The sequence below is a fragment of the Dendropsophus ebraccatus genome, chromosome 2 (genome assembly GCF_027789765.1).
Source record: "Dendropsophus ebraccatus isolate aDenEbr1 chromosome 2, aDenEbr1.pat, whole genome shotgun sequence".
Taxonomy (NCBI): domain Eukaryota; kingdom Metazoa; phylum Chordata; class Amphibia; order Anura; family Hylidae; genus Dendropsophus; species Dendropsophus ebraccatus.
In genome coordinates, this window is record NC_091455.1 from 204,432,279 (window position 1) to 204,454,417 (window position 22,139).

The window sequence follows — 22,139 nt, forward strand, 5'->3', positions numbered from 1 at the left end:
ATCACTGAGCAAGTTTCTACAATGTATCAGTCTGGACTCCAGGCTGTAGAGCTCACAGAGCATTGTCTACACTGGATACAACTGAGAGCAGGACTAGCTATGTACAATGTATCAGTTTGGAGTCCAGGCTGTAGAGCTCACAGAGCATTGTCTACACTGGATACAGCTGAGAGCAGGACTAGCTATGTACAATGTATCACTCTGGGGTCCAGGTTGTGGAGCTCACAGAGCATTGTCTACACTGGATACAGCTGAGAGCAGGACTAGCTATGTACAATGTATCACTCTGGGGTCCAGGCTGTGGAGCTCACAGAGCATTGTCTACATTGGATACAGCTGAGAGCAGGACTAGCTATGTACAATGTATCACTCTGGGGTCCAGGCTTTGGAGCTCACAGAGCATTGTCTAGGCTGATTGAATTATCACCACTCCCTGGCTGCTATATACACGCTTGCTGTCTCTGAATGAAGTCTGGAATGTTCTTATTCACTTACAGAAATATCTGGAGGATGGTGAAGAATTGAAACAGAAAGTCTATATGACTTTATCTTACATAGATTTATTACTATGCAGCCATTGTGTGAGGTGTGGGAGGGAGGTATAGGAGATTAACCCCTACAGTGCCAGGGCCCATCGACTCTCCTCTGCACAAGGAGGCGGTGAGGCTCTGCAGGGATTGGCCTCCTCCTACTCTCACTTTGTCCTCCTTTCACTTTCTTGAGAATTCCCCCTGCTCTGGTACTTTCCAGGAGATCAGGAGACTTATTGCACCATACAGGGTTCCATCTGCTGGGGTGAGAGGATCAGTCACTGACTACTCCCCATAAGGATCAGTAATCTATATCATATACAGAAGCTCCGGGTCCTGATCATTGCACAATACTCTGTGTGTATCTGTGCAGCTGGCTGGTATGTACAAGACGCTATATGTGATGTCTGTATACGTGTGTAGTGCTGCTGTTACATAGGGAATGGATGTACAGGTAGGTGCCCCTGCTATCCTTACACTGACAAGGGGGTAGTGTCAGTGCTGGGTCCATGGGCTGACACTCTGGGATGTCACTAGGGTGGGCGCCCAGTACACTCCAGGATAAATGTAGCTACATTGTATCTATGTATCTTTATTAGGTATAAAGCTCTGCTATATATCCATCCAGGTATAAAGCTCTGCTATGTATCTATGCAGGTATAAAGCTCTGCTATGTATCTATGCAGGTATAAAGCTCTGCTATGTATCTATGCAGGTATAAAGCTCTGCTATGTATCCATCCAGGTATAAAGCTCTGCTATATATCCATCCAGGTATAAAGCTCTGCTATGTATCCATCCAGGTATAAAGCTCTGCTATGTATCTATGCAGGTATAAAGCTCTGCTATGTATCTATACAGGTATAAAGCTCTGCTATGTATCTATGCAGGTATAAAGCTCTGCTATGTATCCATCCAGGTATAAAGCTCTGCTATATATCCATCCAGGTATAAAGCTCTGCTATGTATCCATCCAGGTATAAAGCTCTGCTATATATCCATCCAGGTATAAAGCTCTGCTATGTATCCATCCAGGTATAAAGCTCTGCTATGTATCTATGCAGGTATAAAGCTCTGCTATGTATCTATACAGGTATAAAGCTCTGCTATGTATCTATCCAGGTATAAAGTTCTGCTATGTATCTATGCAGGTATAAAGCTCTGCTATGTAACTATGCAGGTATTAAGCTCTGCTATGTATCTATCCAGGTATAAAGCTCTGCTATGTATCTATCCAGGTATAAAGCTCTGCTATATATCTATGGAGGTATAAAGCTCTGCTATGTATCTATCCTGGTATAAAGCTCTGCTATGTATCTATCCAGGTATAAAGCTCTGCTATATATCTATGCAGGTATAAAGCTCTGCTATGTATCTATCCTGGTATAAAGCTCTGCTATGTATCTGTCGGGGTATAAAGCTCTGCTATGTATCTATGCAGGTATAAAGCTCTGCTATGTATCTATGCAGGTATAAAGCTCTGCTATGTATCTATGCAGGTATAAAGCTCTGCTATGTATCTATCCAGGTATAAAGCTCTGCTATGTATCTATCTATCTGGGTATAAAGCTCTACTATGTATCTATGCAGGTATAAAGCTCTGCTATGTATCTATCCAGGTATAAAGCTCTGCTATGTATTTATGCAGGTATAAAGCTCTGTTATATATCCATCCAGGTATAAAGCTCTGCTATGTATCTATGCAGGTATAAAGCTCTGCTATTTATCTATCCAGGTATAAAGCTCTGCTATGTATCTATCTATCTGGGTATAAAGCTCTACTATGTATATATGCAGGTATAAAGCTCTGCTATGTATCTATCCAGGTATAAAGCTCTGCTATGTATCTATGCAGGTATAAAGCTCTGTTATATATCCATCCAGGTATAAAGCTCTGCTATGTATTTATGCAGGTATAAAGCTCTGCTATGTATCTATCCAGGTATAAAGCTCTGTTATATATCCATCCAGGTATAAAGCTCTGTTATATATCCATCCAGGTATAAAGCTTTGCTATGTATTTATGCAGGTATAAAGCTCTGCTATGTATCTATCCAGGTATAAAGCTCTGTTATATATCCATCCAGGTATAAAGCTCTGTTATATATCCATCCAGGTATAAAGCTCTGCTATGTATCTATCCAGGTATAAAGCTCTGCTATATATCCATCCAGGTATAAAGCTCTGCTATGTATTCATCCAGGTATAAAGCTCTGCTATGTATCCATCCAGATATAAAGCTCTGCTATGTATCTATCCAGGTATAAAGCTCTGCTATGTATTCATCCAGATATAATGTTCTGCTATGTATCCATCCAGGTATAAAGCTCTGCTATATATCCATCCAGGTATAAAGCTCTGCTATGTATTCATCCAGGTATAAAGCTCTGCTATGTATCCATCCAGGTATAAAGCTCTGCTATGTATCTATGCAGGTATAAAGCTCTGCTATGTATCTATACAGGTATAAAGCTCTGCTATGTATCTATCCAGGTATAAAGTTCTGCTATGTATCTATGCAGGTATAAAGCTCTGCTATGTAACTATGCAGGTATTAAGCTCTGCTATGTATCTATCCAGGTATAAAGCTCTGCTATGTATCTATCCAGGTATAAAGCTCTGCTATATATCTATGCAGGTATAAAGCTCTGCTATGTATCTATCCTGGTATAAAGCTCTGCTATGTATCTGTCGGGGTATAAAGCTCTGCTATGTATCTATGCAGGTATAAAGCTCTGCTATGTATCTATGCAGGTATAAAGCTCTGCTATGTATCTATGCAGGTATAAAGCTCTGCTATGTATCTATCCAGGTATAAAGCTCTGCTATGTATCTATCTATCTGGGTATAAAGCTCTACTATGTATCTATGCAGGTATAAAGCTCTGCTATGTATCTATCCAGGTATAAAGCTCTGCTATGTATTTATGCAGGTATAAAGCTCTGTTATATATCCATCCAGGTATAAAGCTCTGCTATGTATCTATGCAGGTATAAAGCTCTGCTATTTATCTATCCAGGTATAAAGCTCTGCTATGTATCTATCTATCTGGGTATAAAGCTCTACTATGTATATATGCAGGTATAAAGCTCTGCTATGTATCTATCCAGGTATAAAGCTCTGCTATGTATCTATGCAGGTATAAAGCTCTGTTATATATCCATCCAGGTATAAAGCTCTGCTATGTATTTATGCAGGTATAAAGCTCTGCTATGTATCTATCCAGGTATAAAGCTCTGTTATATATCCATCCAGGTATAAAGCTCTGTTATATATCCATCCAGGTATAAAGCTCTGCTATGTATTTATGCAGGTATAAAGCTCTGCTATGTATCTATCCAGGTATAAAGCTCTGTTATATATCCATCCAGGTATAAAGCTCTGTTATATATCCATCCAGGTATAAAGCTCTGCTATGTATCTATGCAGGTATAAAGCTCTGCTATTTATCTATCCAGGTATAAAGCTCTGCTATGTATCTATCTATCTGGGTATAAAGCTCTACTATGTATATATGCAGGTATAAAGCTCTGCTATGTATCTATCCAGGTATAAAGCTCTGCTATGTATCTATGCAGGTATAAAGCTCTGCTATGTATCTATCCAGGTATAAAGCTCTGCTATGTATCTATGCAGGTATTAAGCTCTGCTATGTATCTATCCAGGTATAAAGCTCTGCTATGTATCTATCCAGGTATAAAGCTCTGCTATGTATCTATGCAGGTATTAAGCTCTGCCGTGTCTGGGGAAACATCTCATAGGTTTGTGTCCCTATTAGATTGGCGCACAGTTGACTGGTGAGGATGACTATGAGGATGACCCTCGGGAGGTGGTGGTGGGTATCCAGCCTTCTGGTGATGGCCGTGGGGGCCGATCTATCAGCGGATTTGCGCATAGACCTCAAGAATAAGGCAATCAGACTGGTCCGGGAGGATTTCCACAAGACCAACAATGTCTCTAATGCCTTCCAAGTGTCTATTATAAAGCGCCCCATATATCAGGTGAGTGATGACCGGGGGGGTGGACAGAGGGGCCACAAGGTCATAGTCCAGGGGCCCTGTCCTATATAACATAGATGTGACTGGATCATAATAGCCGGGACTGCTGGAAATTGTTGTCATGGGGGTGAAATGTTCCAGAATTTTCTATCCTTTATATTATTAGATCCTGTAGAATTTTCTATCCTTTATATTATTAGATCCTGTAGAATTTTCTATCATGATTTCTTCTCTTCCAGGAACAATCGGATGGGACATTTGTACAAGTGAAATTCAGAATGAAACGAACAAACTGCAAAAACCAGAACTGGATGAATGAAAACTGCGCCCCCCTGAGGATAACAAAGGTCTATACCTCTATGAATAGGTCTATGTACTGTATATGTATAGGTATATGTAGTGTATGTACTGTATATCTATAGGTGTATATACTGTATATGGAGGTCATTGTATGTACTGTATATATAGGTATGTGTAGTGTATGTACTGTATATGTATAGGTGTATGTACTGTATATACATATATAGGTATGTGTAGTGTATGTACTGTATATGTACAGGTGTATGTACTGTGTATACATATATAGGTATGTGTAGTGTATGTACTGTATATGGAGGCCATTGTATAAACTGTATATATATATATAGGTATGTGTAGTGTATGTACTGTATATGTATAGGTATGTGTAGTGTATGTACTGTATCCATATATATATATAGGTATGTGTAGTGTACGTACTGTATATGTATAGGTGTATGTACTGTATATGGAGGTCATTGTATGTACTGTGTATATATATAGGTATGTGTAGTGTATGTACTGTATATGGAGGTCAGTGTACGTACTGTATAATTACAGGTGTTTGTGTTGTATATCTATACGTGTGTGTACAGTACACGTATAGATATGTAGTGTATGTACTGTTTATGTATAGGTATGTGTAGTGTATGTACTGTATAAGTACAGGTGTATGTACCGTATATGAAGGCCAGTGTATGTACTGTATATCTATAGGTGTATGTACTGTATACGGTTCAGGGAAGAAAAAGAGTGCTGCACCTCACACCTATGGCTGATACTAGTGCCTCTCGGCTGCATAAAAAACATCAGAATTTTGTGTATGAATTGATCAAGCCATACTGCCCCATGTACCTCGTGCAGGTATCTGATACACATGGGTCCCTACACTAAGTCCACACTGTGCCAGTCAGCGACCACCAACCCCGCAGGCGTGCACAGTCAGGGAACGGGGGCCATGGGACGGCCCTGCGACCCCCATGCCACAGGACCAGACCCAAAAATGCCACACCAAAACCTAGCCAGCACCGCCGGTGGAGGAATATGAGGCAATACATGAGGCAATATGGTTTGGCCAAATTATATACTAACTTCTGATGTTGGTTTTAAATGTAGCTGAATAAGCTTTCGTGTCAGCCATGGGTGCGATGTGCAGCCATTTCTGTCTTTTTGGCTTGTGTATGTACTGTATATCTATAGGTGTATGTACTGTATGTGGAGATTGGTGTGTACTATATATCTATAGGTGTATGTACTATATATGGAGATTGGTGTGTGTACCTACACATGTATCTAGCTGAATGATTATATCTATGGTCGTTGTCCTGTATCAGGTTGGCCATACGCCTTCAATATCTGTTGGACGGCCGACCAGGGTTTATGTGTTATGTGTTCCCTATAGATTTCTATAATCTTTGTATCTTTTTATCAGAAAACGTTTGATTGCCTTGGATGCTTCACGTTTAATTCCAACGGGGATGTAGAGAAGACGGGATATCAGAGATGTGTGCTCCGAAGGCATGTAAAAACGGTGAGACACTCAGTAACCCTATAAACATCATTGTAGTCACTGCTTCAGGACTCCGGGTCTAAGGGGGCATCACTGCATGGTAGCCACAGAGCCAGAGATTAGGGAAAGTCTGTCCTGGAGAGAAGTCCTCCAAAGAGTGGGCAGGGCACCCCATAATCCCAGAGAGAACTGTGGTCATACAGGAACAGCTGCACAGTCCTCTCTATCTCCTCCCTGCACCCATCTCTAAGATCATAGAGAGAACTGTGTGGTCATACAGGAACAGCCGCACAGTCCTCTCTATCCCCTCCCTGCACTCATCTCTATGATCATAGAAAGAACTGTGTGGTCATACAGGTACAGCTGTACAGTCCTCTCTATACCCTCCCTGCGCCCATCTCTAAGATCATAGAGAGAACTGTGTGGTCATACAGGAACAGCTGCACAGTCCTCTCTCTCCCCTCCCTGCACCCATCACTATGATCATAGAGAAACTGTGTGGTCATACAGTTACACCTGCACAGTCCTCTCTATCTCCTCCCTGCACTCATCACTATGATCATGGAGAGAACTGTGTGGTCATACAGTTAGAGCTGCACAGTCCTCTCTATCCCCTCCCTGCACTTATCTTTGTGATCATAGAACAGCTAGGAGGAGCTCACATCTCTAGCACAGAAGTAGTAGATACCCCTCTCCCCTGGCACCTTTTTCTATGATCCATAATCTGTGAGAATCTGTCAGGCCTGTCTTGTCTAATGATCAATAATGGAATGGACTAAATATGGAGAATTTGTTCCCTCTTCAATCTCTACAGAACGACGTGAAACAAGAAAGACACAAGGCCTGCGAGAAGCTGAAGCTGAAAAAAACAAAACATGAACAACAGGTCCACAAACCAGGAAGCTACGACTTTCAGAGGTGAGACCCCCGCTCTGGGATGGGGTATGGGGGCTAATTAAACACCAGGGACTGGGACACTAAACCACTGGGCACCAGGGACTGGGACACTAAACTAATGGGCACCAGGGACTGGGACACTAAACCAATGGGCACCAGGGACTGGGACACTAAACCAATGGGCACCAGGGACTGGGACACTAAACCTAAGGGCACCAGGGACTGGGACACTAAACCACTGGGCACCAGGGACTGGGACACTAAACCACTGGGCACCAGGGACTGGGACACTAAACCACTGGGCACCAGGGACTGGGACACTAAACCAATGGGCACCAGGGACTGGGACACTAAACCACTGGGCACCAGGGAATGGGACACTAAACCACTGGACACCAGGGAATGGGACACTAAACCACTGGGCACCAGGGACTGGGACACTAAACCAATGGGCACCAGGGACTGGGACACTAAACCAATGGGCACCAGGGACTGGGACACTAAACCTAAGGGCACCAGGGACTGGGACACTAAACCACTGGGCACCAGGGACTGGGACACTAAACCTAAGGGCACCAGGGACTGGGACACTAAACCACTGGGCACCAGGGACTGGGACACTAAACCAATGGGCACCAGGGACTGGGACACTAAACCACTGGACACCAGGGAATGGGACACTAAACCACTGGACACCAGGGAATGGGACACTAAACCACTGGGCACCAGGGACTGGGACACTAAACCAATGGGCACCAGGGACTGGGACACTAAACCAATGGACACCAGGGACTGGGACACTAAACCACTAGGCACCAGGGACTAGGACAATAAACTACTTGGACACCAGGGACTGGGACAATAGTGGTCACACAAGTTTTGATGAATGTGCTGAGGACTATGATGGTAGAGATGATGATATTGATGCAGCCTCTGTCTCTTTCCTGTTTCAGAGCCCCTTAGGACAGTATGACTAATCCCCTCATCCTCCACATAAGAACGTGCATCTCTTATCTCCCTAAAATGTAACCTACACTATTATATACTCCTGTGTGCCCTTAGGTAACATTTATGGACATAACAGATATAAGGAGGAGGGGAGACCCTGGAATCAGAGCTGAGACGTTGTATGTGGAGTCAGGAGGAGGCGGAGGACACGGCCATGGACCTCAGTAGGAATCCATCCAGAGCGCCATCTTCAGGAACTTTGTATGTCCATCAGGAACCCACTCCCGGACCTGGACCTATAGATGATGGAGTCCCCCATGTATATTGTAATTCTTGTGTACATTATAATTCTTGTGTAGATTATAATCTCTGCCCATCTTGGAGCAGGAAATCTCTGTACAGAATAATATGAATAAAGGACATTTGCCTCTGATGCTATAACACTATGCCTGTGTGCACACACAATACCATGCAGGATCATCTACAGCTCAGCCTCAGCTTTCTGGTTCATGAATAGAATGCAAGAAAAGCAGTGAAGACTGACACCATCAATGTGTATAGCCACAGGGATCATGGGGGGTGGGGGGAGTTTCAGTGGGAAAGTATAAAGTTACAAAACAGAACAGAACATGACTCACCAGGTGTCATCACAGCGAGGAAGAAGAGGAGCGACCGGGACAAAGAAGAAGAACAGCCAGAGGAGAGGTGAGTGTGAGAAAGGTCTGGTATTGTTATAGAGAGGTGAATGTGAGAGAGGTCTGGTATTGTTATAGAGAGTTGAATGTGAGGAGGGTCCGATATTGTTATAGAGAGGTAAGTGTGAGGAGGATCTGGTTTTGTTAAAGAGAGCTGAGAGTGAGGAAGGCCCAGTATTGTTATAGAGAGGTAAGTGTGAGGTGGGTCTGGTATTGTTATAGAGAGGTAAGTGTGAGGTGGGTCTGGTATTGTTATAGAGAGGTAAGTGTGAGGTGGGTCTGGTATTGTTATAGAGAGGTAAGTGTGAGGTGGGTCTGGTATTGTTATAGAGAGGAGAGTGTGAGAAGCAGTAGTGGATTATAATAGGGGCGTTTCGGGCGGCAGCCCGGGGCCCTAAGCTCCTGGGGGGCCCATGACTACCCAAAAAGACTTATACTTTCAGTGGTGTACTGTCTCCTGGTTACACTTCCGCCATGATTTGCAAAAAATCACTGTTTTTTTTAATGGCAATTTTGCACAAATCAGGACATCATGACATTATCTGTCCTGTACTATAAACGCCAGGCTAGTGCTGCCATAGTTACAGTGGGGTGGGGCTGCCCAGGCTTGGTGAACAGCCCGGGGCCTATGGTAAAGTTAATCCGCCCCTGGTGAGAAGGGTAATGTATTGTATGTATACAGTGACTCCAGCAGCAGAATAGTGAGTGCAGCTCTGGAGTATAATACAGGGTGTAACTCAGGATCACCACTGGTGTTTCACTGTGGCACCTGTCTTAAAGTTTTTTTCTTAGGTTAAGCAGTGGGAGATGTAGTACCTTATTTTCCCCACTAGGTGTCACTACTGTTTTTATGTTTTTTTATGCACGGCTGTAGAGCCTAGGGTTAACTGTTTTATGTCATGTGTTTCTATGCTGACCAGTCACAGATGCTCTTCTTTCTTATCCTATCCTATTTTTCTTCTCTCTTACCTACACTCAGCCCCACCCCTCACAGGAGGGTTTGGATATAGCCCCTGTAGGAGGAGTTAGTTCCGTGTGGGAGGAAGTAGTTAGTTAGTGTTTGCAGACCCAAGCAGACAAACGTGAGAAACAGATGCAGCAAGAGACTTTATTCTTTGTACAAGCAACCACTAGAGTTATGCAGTGCTAAGCTCCTAGTAGGGGAAAGAAGCTACCTAGGATCACCCTAGCCCACGCCAGGAACCTCTCACGAACATGCAGGGTAGTCTCTTGATATGAGAGGAGCCAACCCCTGTAGGACAAAGCTACCAGAATAGGTCCACGTATCCTACTGCGCAGTGCAGGACGACAGGGTAATCTTGGAAGTCTGCTTCTCCTAGATAACCGACGACTGGGGCTTGTGCTACCCACCTAGGAGAGGTGCTATGCAACTAGGGGGCAGAAGGCAGTCAGACTATAGTTTATACATGAGTACGAGTATCACTTACTTATTCTTATCTACACTTCAGTTCCGGCAGAGTACAGAGTCTACATTGGGCATGGCTCCTCTGGCAACTACTCTCCTCTTTCTTTTCTTTACAAAGCGCTTACTTCTACAAGCACCTACTTCTAAAAGCACTGGTCTTAATCTACGGTCAGCAACTACTTCTATGAAGATTTGCACTACTTGTATTGAGTGTGCTGTTCACCTGCAAACGTTATCCAGTAAAGTGTTCTTTTTTTATATACTAAACGCACGGGACTGTGTTTTATCTGCCTTCACCTGCATCCCCACACAGCACTGTCTATCTTGGGTTATTTTCCCCTTCTCTGTGGGTGGCAGTACCAACATCCCGGGTGGGTCTACTACCCCTCCAGGTTACTGTGACAAGTGCCCAAGGGAACCTCAACAAGCCTGGAGGTTACTTACTGGGGCAGCAAACCGGCCTAACAGGTATCAACATCACACCTGTGTACTACTACAGTACTGGCGTCATAACAACATAACATCACTGGCCGAGTACAATACGCCTCACCACAAATGTATGTACTCAGTGACCCCACCAGCAGAATAGTGAGTGCAACTCTGGAGTATAATGCAGGATGTAAATCAGGATCAGTACAAGATAAGTAATGTAATGTATGTACACAGTGACCCCACCAGCAGAATAGTGAGTGCAGCTCTGGAGTATAAGGGTACAAACAAACACACCGTATATGCAGCAGATAGGCAGCAGATTTGATGGTGCAGATTTGATGCTGTGTTCAGTTATTTAGATCTAATCTGCTGCGTATCTGCTGTGTATCTGCTGCGTATCGCAGCAGTAAATACGCTGCGTATATGGTGTGTGTGTGTTTGTACCCTAATGCAGGATGTAACTCAGGATCAGTACAAGATAAGTAATGTAAAGTACAGTATGTAAACAGTGACCCCACCAGCAGAATAGAGACTGCAGCTCTGGAGTATAATACTGAGCAATCTGTTGCAGTCTTGGGTGTCATCTATATCATAAAAATGAAAGTCTGTCTGTCTGTCCTCTATAGACTTCCAAATGCCTGAACAGTTTGACCCCAAATTTGGCACATAGATACATTGGGTGCCCGGGAAGGTTATTGCGAAGGTCCCGTCCCCGCCAGATGTACACTGTCATACCAGACCTGACCAATACCGCCAAACTGTGACTGGGTAACACTGTCATAACACACCTGACCAATACCACCATACTATGACTGGAAAAAACTGCTATACCAGACCTGACCAATACCGCCATACTGTAACTGGATAACACCGCCACACCAGGCCTGACCAATACCACCTTACTGTGACTGGATAACACTGTCATACCAGACCTGACCAATACCGCCATACTGTGACTGGATAACACCGCCAGACCAGACCAATACCGCCATACTATGACTGGATAACACTGCCATACCAGACCTGACCAATACCGCCATACTGACTGGATAACACCGCCATACCAGACCTGTTCAATACCGCCATACTGTGACTGGATAACACTGCCATACCAGACCTGACCAATACCGCCATACTGTGACTGGATAACACCGCTATACCAGACCTGACCAATACCACCATACCCCCCTTGAAAAGACACCAGACCATGGGTGCCTAATGGTAAATACGACCCTGCAGGTATACAGGACCCCAAAACTATAGACTACAGGTGCATGGGACCTCCACCAACTATATACTACAGGTATACAGGACCCCAAACTTTACACTACAGGTATACAGGACCCCAAAACTATACACTACAGGTATACAGGACCTCCACCAACTATACACTTCAGGTATACAGGACCTCCACCAACTATATACTACAGGTATACAGGACCCCAAACTATACACTACAGGTATACAGGACCTCCACCAACTCGATACTACAGGTATACAGCACCTTCACCAACTCTATACTACAGGTATACAGGACCCCCAAACTTTACACTACAAGTATACAGGACCTCCACCAACTATATACTACAGGTATACAGGACCGCAAACTATACACTACAGGTTTACAGGAACCTAAAACTATACACTACAGGTATACAGGACCTCCACCAACTATATAATACAGGTATACAGCACCCCCACCAACTCTATACTACAGGTATACAGGACCCCAAAGCTATACACTACAGGTATACAGGAACTCCACCAACTATATACTACAGGTATACAGGACCCCAAACTATACACTACAGGTATGCAGGACCCCAAAACTATACACTACAGGTATACAGGACCTCCACCAACTCTATACTACAGTTATACAGGACCCTCAAACTATGCACTACAGGTATACAGGACCCCCCCAACTATATACTACAGGTATACAAGACCTCCACCAATTATACACTACAGGTATCCAGGACCCTCAAACTATAAACTACAGGTATACAAGACCTCCACCAACTATACATTACAGGTATACAGCACCAACTATATACTACAGGTATACAGGACCCCCAAACTATACAGTACATGTATACAGGACCTTCACCAACTGTACACTGCAGGTATACAGGACCTCCCTCAACTATACACTACAGGTATACAGCCCCCCCAACTACACACTACAGGTATATAGGACCCCCCCAACTATACACTATAGGTATACAGCCCCCCCAACTATGCACTACAGGTATATAGGACCCCCCCCCAACTATACACTATAGGTATACAGCCCCCCCAACTATGCACTACAGATATGCGAGACCCCTAAAAACTATACATTGTGAGTATACAGAACCCCTCCAACTATGCACTACAGGTATACACTAATTACACTGATTAACTCAGATGAAACAATACCTTTAGCTTGGCCTCCTGGGCACCTTAGAACAAATCTAATTAACACACTGACACTTTATACCCGGGCAGCGCCGGGTACATTTTCTAGTTATAATATATAGCACGCTGGGAGTTGTAGTACTTCAGCAGCAGGTTTGGTAACTGTGGAGTTTAGTGCAATACATTGTATCCCTGTGTGGAGTTTCCCCCTATTATTCAGCCTCCTGGGAGTCCTCAGCCCTTCCCTTGTTGTGAGGTCCCCGCAGCAGCTTCCTCTACCCCCCCAGTCCCCTCCTATCGTCTGTTTCCTCTCCCCCCAGTCTGGACATAGAGGGTCCCAGGGAGCAGCGTTACGCGGAGCTCTGCAGGTAGTATTACTTTATGTCTTATTCTGGATGATTTCATCATTTTGGAGACTTTTTTCTTATTTATAAACAAAAATGAAAGTAACTTTTGCATGAAAACAAATGTAAGGCGTCCTCTACTGCATTTAAAGGGACAGTGCCTCTAAAGCATTCAGTTTATAAAGTGCTGGAGCATTATAAGAGGAATGGCTAATACCAAACACCATAGGGATATAGACCTACATGTCAGCTCTCCTGGTATTACTGGCAGTCACTCTCTTTTTGCTGCCCACCATAGTAGTATAAGACCACCAGAGGCCCACTCTCTCTCCACCTCCCTCTCTATACTGTATATAGGGGTCTGGTGTCTGATAGTAATATAGGGGTCTGGGGTCTGATGGTAATATAGGGGTCTGGGGTCTGATGGTAATATACGGGGTCTGGTCTGGGGTTTGATAGTAATATAAGGTTCTGGTGACGAGGTCTGGTCTAGTCACCTGTCCTACAGTCACCTCTCCCCAGCCTGACATGGCTGATACCAGAGAGTAATAGACTGTATATACCTGTCCTACAGTCACCTCTCCCCAGCCTGACATGGCTGATACCAGAGAGTAATAGACTGTATATACCTGTCCTAGCCTGACATGGCTGATACCAGAGAGTAATAGATTGTATATAAATGTCCTATAGTCACCTCCCCCCCCCCAGCCTGACATGGCTGATACCAGAGAGTAATAGATAGCATATACCTGTCCCACAGTCACCCCCACTCCACCCCTAGCCTGACATGGCTGATACCAGAGAGTAATAGATTGTATATACCTGTCCTACAGTCACCTCTCCCCAGCCTGACATGGCTGATACCAGAGAGTAATAGATTGTATATACCTGTCCTACAGTCACCTCCCCCCCCCCCCAGCCTGACATGGCTGATACCAGAGAGTAATAGATTGTATATACCCGTCCTACAGTCACCTCCCCCCCTCCCCAGCCTGACATGGCTGATACCAGAGAGTAATAGTATATACCTGTCCTACAGTCACCTCTCTCACCAGCCTGACATGGCTGATACCAGAGAGTAATAGATTGTATATACCTGTCCTACAGTCACCTCCCCCCCCCCCCCCCCCCCACAGCCTGACATGGCTGATACCAGAGAGTAATAGTATATACCTGTCCTACAGTCACCTCTCCTCCCAGCCTGACATGGCTGATACCAGAGAGAAATAGATTTATATACCTGTCCTACAGTCACCTCTCCTCCCAGCCTGACATGGCTGATACCAGAGAGTAATAGTATATACCTGTCCTACAGTCACCTCTCCTCCCAGCCTGACATGGCTGATACCAGAGAGTAATAGATAGTATATACCTGTCCTACAATCACATCTCCCCAGCCTGACATGGCTGATACCAGAGAGTAATAGATGTATATACCTGTCCTACAGTCACCTGTCTCAGTTGCCCCTAGCAACCAATCAGATTCCATTTTTCTTTCTTCACAGGAAAATGAAAGGTGGAATCTGATTGGTTGCTAGGGGCAACTGAGCCAATTCTACTTTACACCAGTTTGATAACTCTCCCCCATAGGGTTTATACAGTAATATGCTATATCACGCACATATGTATAGATCATGGCAGGAACATTCATGCTTCGCTGCTGCAGATGGTGGAGCAGACTGTCCAGCAGTTTGGGAACACAGCGCCCCCTGGCTGCTGGAATGTAATCGCTTCCTGTAAACAGTGACTAATTATGAGAAATGTTTCTTCACACTGCAAGCTCCGCAGGCGACTGAATCCATTGAGAGGAGAAGACAAAAAGACTGGTTGTGGTTGTTATGGGATAAACAAGACAACTTAACCCTTTGTATTCAGTCTCATAAAGTCGCCTGGGAGTGACATTATGTAACTCTGTCTATATTATACACTACATGGCCATAAGGTGGCGCTTCAGTAATTTCTACCATACCCATTGCTGGTAGATCCAGGGTGTATAGGGTGCATCACTCTTGACTAGGCTCTGTCACTCTTTACCAGGCCCGGACTGACAATCTGCTGTACAGGCAAATACCCGGTGGGCCAAGCTTAACCCCAGATGCCACTGTCCCCGAAAATATCCCTAATGAAAAACCCAACACATGGATGATGTGGTGCTCAGGGGTGCACATACTTTTTAGATAAATTACTCCATATAATCAACATACTTCTTTCCTCCAAAGTTAAAGAAAGAAAGAATCCTAATATCTTACCAAGAGCCTCATCACCATGAAGACGGCGGCCATAACATGGGGGATCCTGTCTGCTCTCCTAGTGCTCAGCACGGAGGGAGAAGACATCACAGATAACTTTTCAGAGACCCAGAGGAAGGCCCTAGACCTGACCATGGAACATTTCCACAAGAAAGATCACGTCAAGAGTCGCTTTAAGGTGTCTGACGTCCTCAGTGCTACTGAAATTGTAAGTGTCCAAGAGAGGAAATCAGGAGGTAGGGGGCAGTATTATAGTAGTTATATTCTTGTATATAGGAGCAGTATTATAGTAGTTATATTCTTGAATATAGGGGGCAGTATTATAGTAGTTATATTCTTGTATATAGGAGCAGTATTATAGTAGTTATATTCTTGTATATAGGAGCAGTATTATAGTAGTTATATTCTTGTATATAGGAGCAGTATTATAGTAGTTATATTCTTGTATATAGGGGGCAGTATTATAGTAGTTATATTCTTGTATATAGGAGCAGTATTATAGTAGTTATATTCTTGTATATAGGAGCAGTATTATAGTAGTTATTTTCTTGTATACAGGAGCAGTATTATAGTAGTTATATTCTTGTATATAGGGGGCAGTATTATAGTAGTTATATTCTTGTACATAGGAGCAGTATTATAGTAGTTATATTCTTGTATATAGGAGCAGTATTATAGTAGTTATACAGTTCAGGGAAGAAAAAGAGTGCTGCACCTCACACCTATGGCTGATACTAGTACCTCTCGGCTGTATAAAAATCATCAGAATTCTGTATGTGAATTGATCAAGCCACACTGCCCCATGTACCGCGTGCAGGTATCTGATACACATGGGTCCCTACACTAAGTCCACACTGTGCCAGTCAGCGGCCACCACCCCCGCAGGCGTGCACAGTCAGGGAAGGGAGGCCATGGAACGGCCCTGCAACCCCCATGCCACAGGACCAGACCCAAAAATGCCACACCAAAACCCAGCCAGCACCACCGGCGGAGGAAGCTGCCCCCAAACAGCACAAGTCTGGATAAGGTATTGCACTCACCATAGCTATCAAAGATAGAATGGGACAGACAGGAGGGATTAAAACCATGAGCACTCAGGTGTCTCCTGCTAATTGCGGTCATGTGGGTCTCACCAGGAGGAGTGCAAAACACGGAGAAAAGAGAGAAACAAAATACAGGCAGGAGATGCCTGTGCTCACATGTCTGGACCCTATGTTTTTTCCATTCTGTGAGAGCAGCAATGGTAAGTGTAATACCATATCCATACTTGTGTCGTTTGGGGGCAGCCTTCCCCGCCGGTGGTGCTGGCTGGGTTTTGGTGAGGCTTTTTGGGTCTGGTCCTGTGACATTGGGGTTGCAGGGCCGTTCCATGGCCTCCCTTCCCTGCACGTGCACGCTTTGCGGGGTTGGCGGTCGCTGACCGACACGGTGTGGAGTTAGCGTAGGGACCCGTGTGGACCAGAGGACCTGCGCAGTGGTACACGGGGCAATATGGCTTGATCAATTCATATACAGACACTCTGGTGTTGATTTTTAATATAGGCCTAGCGGCATTAGTATCAGCCATAGATGGGATGTGCAGCGGTTCCATTCTCTCCAGTTCGTATTATAGTAGTTATATTCTTGTATATAGGAGCAGTATTATAGTAGTTATATTCTTGTATATAGGAGCAGTATTATAGTAGTTATATTCCTGTATATAGGGAGCAGTATTATAGTAGTTATATTCTTGTATATAGGAGCAGTATTATAGTAGTTATATTCTTGTATATAGGGGGCAGTATTATAGTAGTTATATTCTTGTATATAGGAGCAGTATTATAGTAGTTATATTCTTGTATATAGGAGCAGTATTATAGTAGTATATTTTCTTGTATATAGGAGCAGTATTATAGTAGTTATATTCCTGTATATAGGGGCAGTGTTATAGTAGTAATATTCTTGTATATAGGGAGCAGTATTATAGTAGTTATATTCTTGTATACAGGAGCAGTATTATAGAAGTTATATTCCTGTATTCAGGGGGCAGTATTATAGTAGTTATATTCTTGTATATAGGAGCAGTATTATAGTAGTTATATTCTTGTATATAGGAGCAGTATTATAGTAGTTATATTCTTGTATATAGGAGCAGTATTATAGTAGTTATATTCCTGTATATAGGAGCAGTATTATAGTAGTTATATTCCTGTATATAGGGAGCAGTATTATAGTAGTTATATTCTTGTATATAGGAGCAGTATTATAGTAGTTATATTCTTGTATATAGGGGGCAGTATTATAGTAGTTATATTCTTGTATATAGGAGCAGTATTATAGTAGTTATATTCCTGTATATAGGAGCAGTATATTAGTAGTTATATTCCTGTATATAGGAGCAGTATTATAGTGGTTATATTCTTGTACATAGGGGCAGTATTATAGTAGTTATATTCTTGTATATAGGAGCAGTATTATAGTAGTTATATTCATGTATATAGGAGTAGTATTATAGTAGTTATATTCTTGTATATAGGGGCAGTATTATAGTAGTTATATTCTTGTATATAGGGGCAGTATTATAGTAGTTATAATATTGTACATATGAGCAGTATAATAGTAGCTATAGAGCAATTCATTTAGTTTTCTTGTCTCTCCTAGGACTACAGCTCTGGTGTATTTGTGAATTTAGAGTTTGTGTTGAAACAAACAAATTGCCGTAAAAGTAACTGGAGTAAGACAGACTGTGAAACGTTGAAGACTGGGGTAAGGACACTTGCTATGGTGCCCCCTTCTGTGAGACAGAACAACGACCACTTATGTAAAAGGGGCTCCTGCTCTGACATATGATGAATTTATTATATGGTTCATGCTTTATTTGCTATATTGTATTATACTCCAGAGCTGCACTCACTATTCTGCTGGTGGGGTCACTGTGTACATACATTACTGATCCTGAGTTACTTCCGGTATTTCTTCTATGATGTCAGTAATTATCTTCTCCTTCTTTCCTTATACAGAGGACAATTAACTGCTTCTCCTGCCACAAGTTTTCTTATAATTCCAATAAGATCCTGTCTGAGCTGGTGGAGTGTGTTAAAGCAGATCATGTGGACCAGGTAAAGTTATTTGGATTCAGTACCCTACTCCAACCTGTATAATAATCTGTGTATACTCACCTACTCCAACCTGTATAATAATCTGTGTATACTCACCTACTCCAACCTGTATAATAATCTGTGTATACTCACCTACTCCAACCTGTATAATAATCTGTGTATACTCACCTACTCCAACCTGTATAATAATCTGTGTATACTCACCTACTCCAACCTGTATAATAATCTGTGTATACTCACCTACTCCAACCTGTATAATAATCTGTGTATACCCCCCTACTCCAACCTGTATAATAATCTGTGTATACTCACCTACTCCAACCTGTATAATAATCTGTGTATACCCCCCTACTCCAACCTGTATAATAATCTGTGTATACTCACCTACTCCAACCTGTATAATAATCTGTGTATACTCACCTACTCCAACCTGTATAATAATCTGTGTATACTCACCTACTCCAACCTGTATAATAATCTGTGTATACCCCCCTACTCCAACCTGTATAATAATCTGTGTATACTCACCTACTCCAACCTGTATAATAATCTGTGTATACTCACCTACTCCAACCTGTATAATAATCTGTGTGTACCCCCCTACTCCAACCTGTATAATAGTCTGTGTGTACCCCCCTACTCCAACCTGTATAATAGTCTGTGTGTACCCTCCTACTCCAACCTGTATAATAATCTGTGTATACTCACCTACTCCCCTACTCCAACCTGTATAATAATCTGTGTATACCCCCCTACTCCAACCTGTATAATAATCTGTGTATATTCACCTACTCCCCTACTCCAACCTGTATAATAATCTGTGTATACCCCCCTACTCCAACCTGTATAATAATCTGTGTATACCCCCCTACTCCAACCTGTATAATAATCTGTGTATACTCCCCTACTCCAACCTGTATAATAATCTGTGTATATTCACCTACTCCCCTACTCCAACCTGTATAATAATCTGTGTATACCCCCCTACTCCAACCTGTATAATAATCTGTGTATACTCCCCTACTCCAACCTGTATAATAATCTGTGTATACTCCCCTACTCCAACCTGTATAATAATCTGTGTATACTCCCCTACTCCAACCTGTATAATAATCTGTGTATACTCCCCTACTCCAACCTGTATAATAATCTGTGTATACCCCCCTACTCCAACCTGTATAATAATCTGTGTATACCCCCCTACTCCAACCTGTATAATAATCTGTGTATACTCACCTACTCCAACCTGTATAATAATCTGTGTATACTCACCTACTCCAACCTGTATAATAATCTGTGTATACTCACCTACTCCAACCTGTATAATAATCTGTGTATACTCCCCTACTCTCCTACTCCAACCTGTATAATAATCTGTGTATACCCTCCTACTCCAACCTGTATAATAACCTGTTTGTACCCTCCTACTTCAACCTGTATAATAGTAAAGGGGCACACAGCCCCCACCTAAGTCCCTGTCTATTCAGGATGTGACAATGTCCCTATGGTGTCTGGGATTTGTCATGTTATATCACAATGTGTGTCCCAGTATGTAACCCCTGTGCCCCTCTGATATTTGCCCCATCTAGAAGAGAAGTGAGAGTAGAAAGAAGTTCTGCAAGCAGGTGGAGCTGAAGACGGGACCTGAGAAACCGGGGAGCTTTGGTTTCCTGACCTCCGATTGAGCGTCTAACTACAGGAAAACGGTATGAACAGGTGTATCTAAGCCTATCATGTGCGATACTGTCTACTGAGCTGCTGTATCCAAGCCTATCTTGTGCAATACTGTCTGCTGAGCTTCTGTATCTAAGCCTATCGTGCGATACTGTCTACTGAGCTGCTGTATCTAAGCCTATCTTGTGCAATACTGTCTGCTGAGCTGCTGTATCTAAGCCTATCATATACGATACTGTCTGCTGAGCTGCAGTATCTAAGCCTATCATGTGCTATACTGTCTGCTGAGATGCTGTATCTAAGCCTATCCTGTGAAATACTCTCTGCTGAGATGCTGTATCTAAGCCTATCATATGCGATACTGTCTGCTGAGCTGCTGTATCTAAGCCTATCATGTGCTATACTGTCTGCTGAGATGCTGTATCTAAGCCTATCCTGTGAAATACTCTCTGCTGAGCTGCTGTATCTAAGCCTATCATGTGCGATATTGTCTGCTGAGCTGCAGTATCTAAGCCTATCCTGTGAGATACTCTCTGCTGAGCTGCTGTATCTAAGCCTATCACGTGCAATACTGTCTGCTGAGCTGCGATATCTAAGCCGATCCTGTGAGATACTCTCTGCTGAGCAGTGTATTTAAGCCTATCCTGCTGAGAGTACTGGGGTATATACAGAAGATGAGTGAATATACATTGTTCTCTATTTCAGATGCTCTGTGGACGCAGGAACATGACAGCCCAGAGAGTGATGAAGTCAGAACCATAGCTGCCTGTATCCCATCCTGTATATAGAATACTAACCAGCAATATAGATATATAGCACACTGTGATCTATAGAGGTCAATGGCGTCTCCCTACTAACCGGAGAGAAGTGACGATGACTACGCTGCCCTTATATGTCACACGTCTGGGATAATATACACTGGACATAATAAAATCTTATAGGATACAGTGATGTGTCAGTGATTTATATGAGGAAAAGGAGGACTCTAACTACTAGTCCCCCAGGGATATTACTATGAGCTCCTTCACTGTTCTATACCCCCAGGGACATTACTATGAGTTTCATCATTGCTCTAGACCCCCCCGGGACATTACTATGAGTTTCATCATTGCTCTAGAAGCCCAAGGGATGTTCCATCACTGATCTAGTCCCCCAGGGACAATAATAAGAGATTCATGATTGCTCTAGACCCCCAGGGACATTACTGTGAGCTCCTTCACTGCTCTAGACCCCCAGGGACATTACTGTGAGCTCCTTCACTGCTCTAGACCCCCAGGGACATTACTATGAGCTGCTTCACTGTTCTATACCCCCAGGGACATTACTATGAGTTTCATCATTGCTCTAGACCCCCAGGGACATTACTATGAGTTTCATCATTGCTCTAGACCCCCAGGGACATTACTATGAGTTTCATCATTGCTCTAGAGGCCCAAGGGATGTTCCATCATTGATCTAGTCCCCCAGAAACAATAATAAGAGATTCATGATTGCTCTAGACCCCCAGGGACATTACTGTGAGCTCCTTCACTGCTCTAGACCCCCAGGGACATTAGGGCCAGTTCACACGGTGGAAAACTGGTGGAATTTTCCGCCGCGGAATCCCGCCAGCCTCCGTGTCATACTGGGAGTCTATGGGAGG

The 22,139-nt window shown here is 43.3% G+C and overlaps 2 protein-coding genes across 4 annotated transcripts; both read left to right on the plus strand.

Moving 5' to 3' along the window:
- The first annotated feature begins 712 nt into the window (after positions 1 to 712).
- Positions 713 to 8,612, plus strand: LOC138784879 (retinoic acid receptor responder protein 2-like). 2 transcript variants are annotated; one of them, XM_069960575.1, is made up of 6 exons: positions 713 to 910; positions 4,308 to 4,530; positions 4,767 to 4,874; positions 6,257 to 6,355; positions 7,149 to 7,252; positions 8,294 to 8,612. In XM_069960575.1, the coding sequence occupies exons 2-6, from the start codon at positions 4,333 to 4,335 to the stop codon at positions 8,295 to 8,297; spliced, it is 513 nt and encodes a 170-aa protein (XP_069816676.1). In that variant the 5' UTR covers positions 713 to 910; positions 4,308 to 4,332; the 3' UTR covers positions 8,298 to 8,612. The 2 variants fall into 2 exon arrangements, with proteins under 2 accessions (XP_069816676.1, XP_069816675.1); XM_069960574.1 differs by having other exon boundaries at positions 715 to 910; positions 8,185 to 8,612.
- Positions 8,613 to 8,809: 197 nt separating this feature from the next.
- On the plus strand, positions 8,810 to 21,444 carry LOC138784880 (retinoic acid receptor responder protein 2-like). 2 transcript variants are annotated; one of them, XM_069960577.1, is made up of 6 exons: positions 8,810 to 8,884; positions 15,696 to 15,933; positions 18,366 to 18,470; positions 18,725 to 18,823; positions 20,413 to 20,529; positions 21,203 to 21,444. In XM_069960577.1, exons 2-5 carry the CDS (start codon positions 15,742 to 15,744, stop codon positions 20,506 to 20,508), a joined length of 492 nt encoding a protein of 163 aa, XP_069816678.1. In that variant the 5' UTR covers positions 8,810 to 8,884; positions 15,696 to 15,741; the 3' UTR covers positions 20,509 to 20,529; positions 21,203 to 21,444. The 2 variants fall into 2 exon arrangements, with proteins under 2 accessions (XP_069816678.1, XP_069816677.1); XM_069960576.1 differs by lacking the exon at positions 8,810 to 8,884 and adding an exon at positions 13,397 to 13,500.
- Positions 21,445 to 22,139: the final 695 nt, after the last annotated feature.

Bases quoted from the DNA above. Each gene is read 5' to 3' on its own strand.
- LOC138784880 (XM_069960577.1), top strand. From the start codon at position 15,742: ATGAAGACGGCGGCCATAACATGGGGGATCCTGTCTGCTCTCCTAGTG. The intron at 15,934-18,365 runs GTAAGTGTCCAA...TGTCTCTCCTAG, and splicing joins TCCTCAGTGCTACTGAAATT to GACTACAGCTCTGGTGTATT. The intron at 18,471-18,724 runs GTAAGGACACTT...TTCCTTATACAG, and splicing joins GTGAAACGTTGAAGACTGGG to AGGACAATTAACTGCTTCTC.
- LOC138784879 (XM_069960574.1), top strand. From the start codon at position 4,333: ATGACTATGAGGATGACCCTCGGGAGGTGGTGGTGGGTATCCAGCCTT. The intron at 4,531-4,766 runs GTGAGTGATGAC...CTTCTCTTCCAG, and splicing joins TAAAGCGCCCCATATATCAG to GAACAATCGGATGGGACATT. The intron at 6,356-7,148 runs GTGAGACACTCA...CAATCTCTACAG, and splicing joins TCCGAAGGCATGTAAAAACG to AACGACGTGAAACAAGAAAG.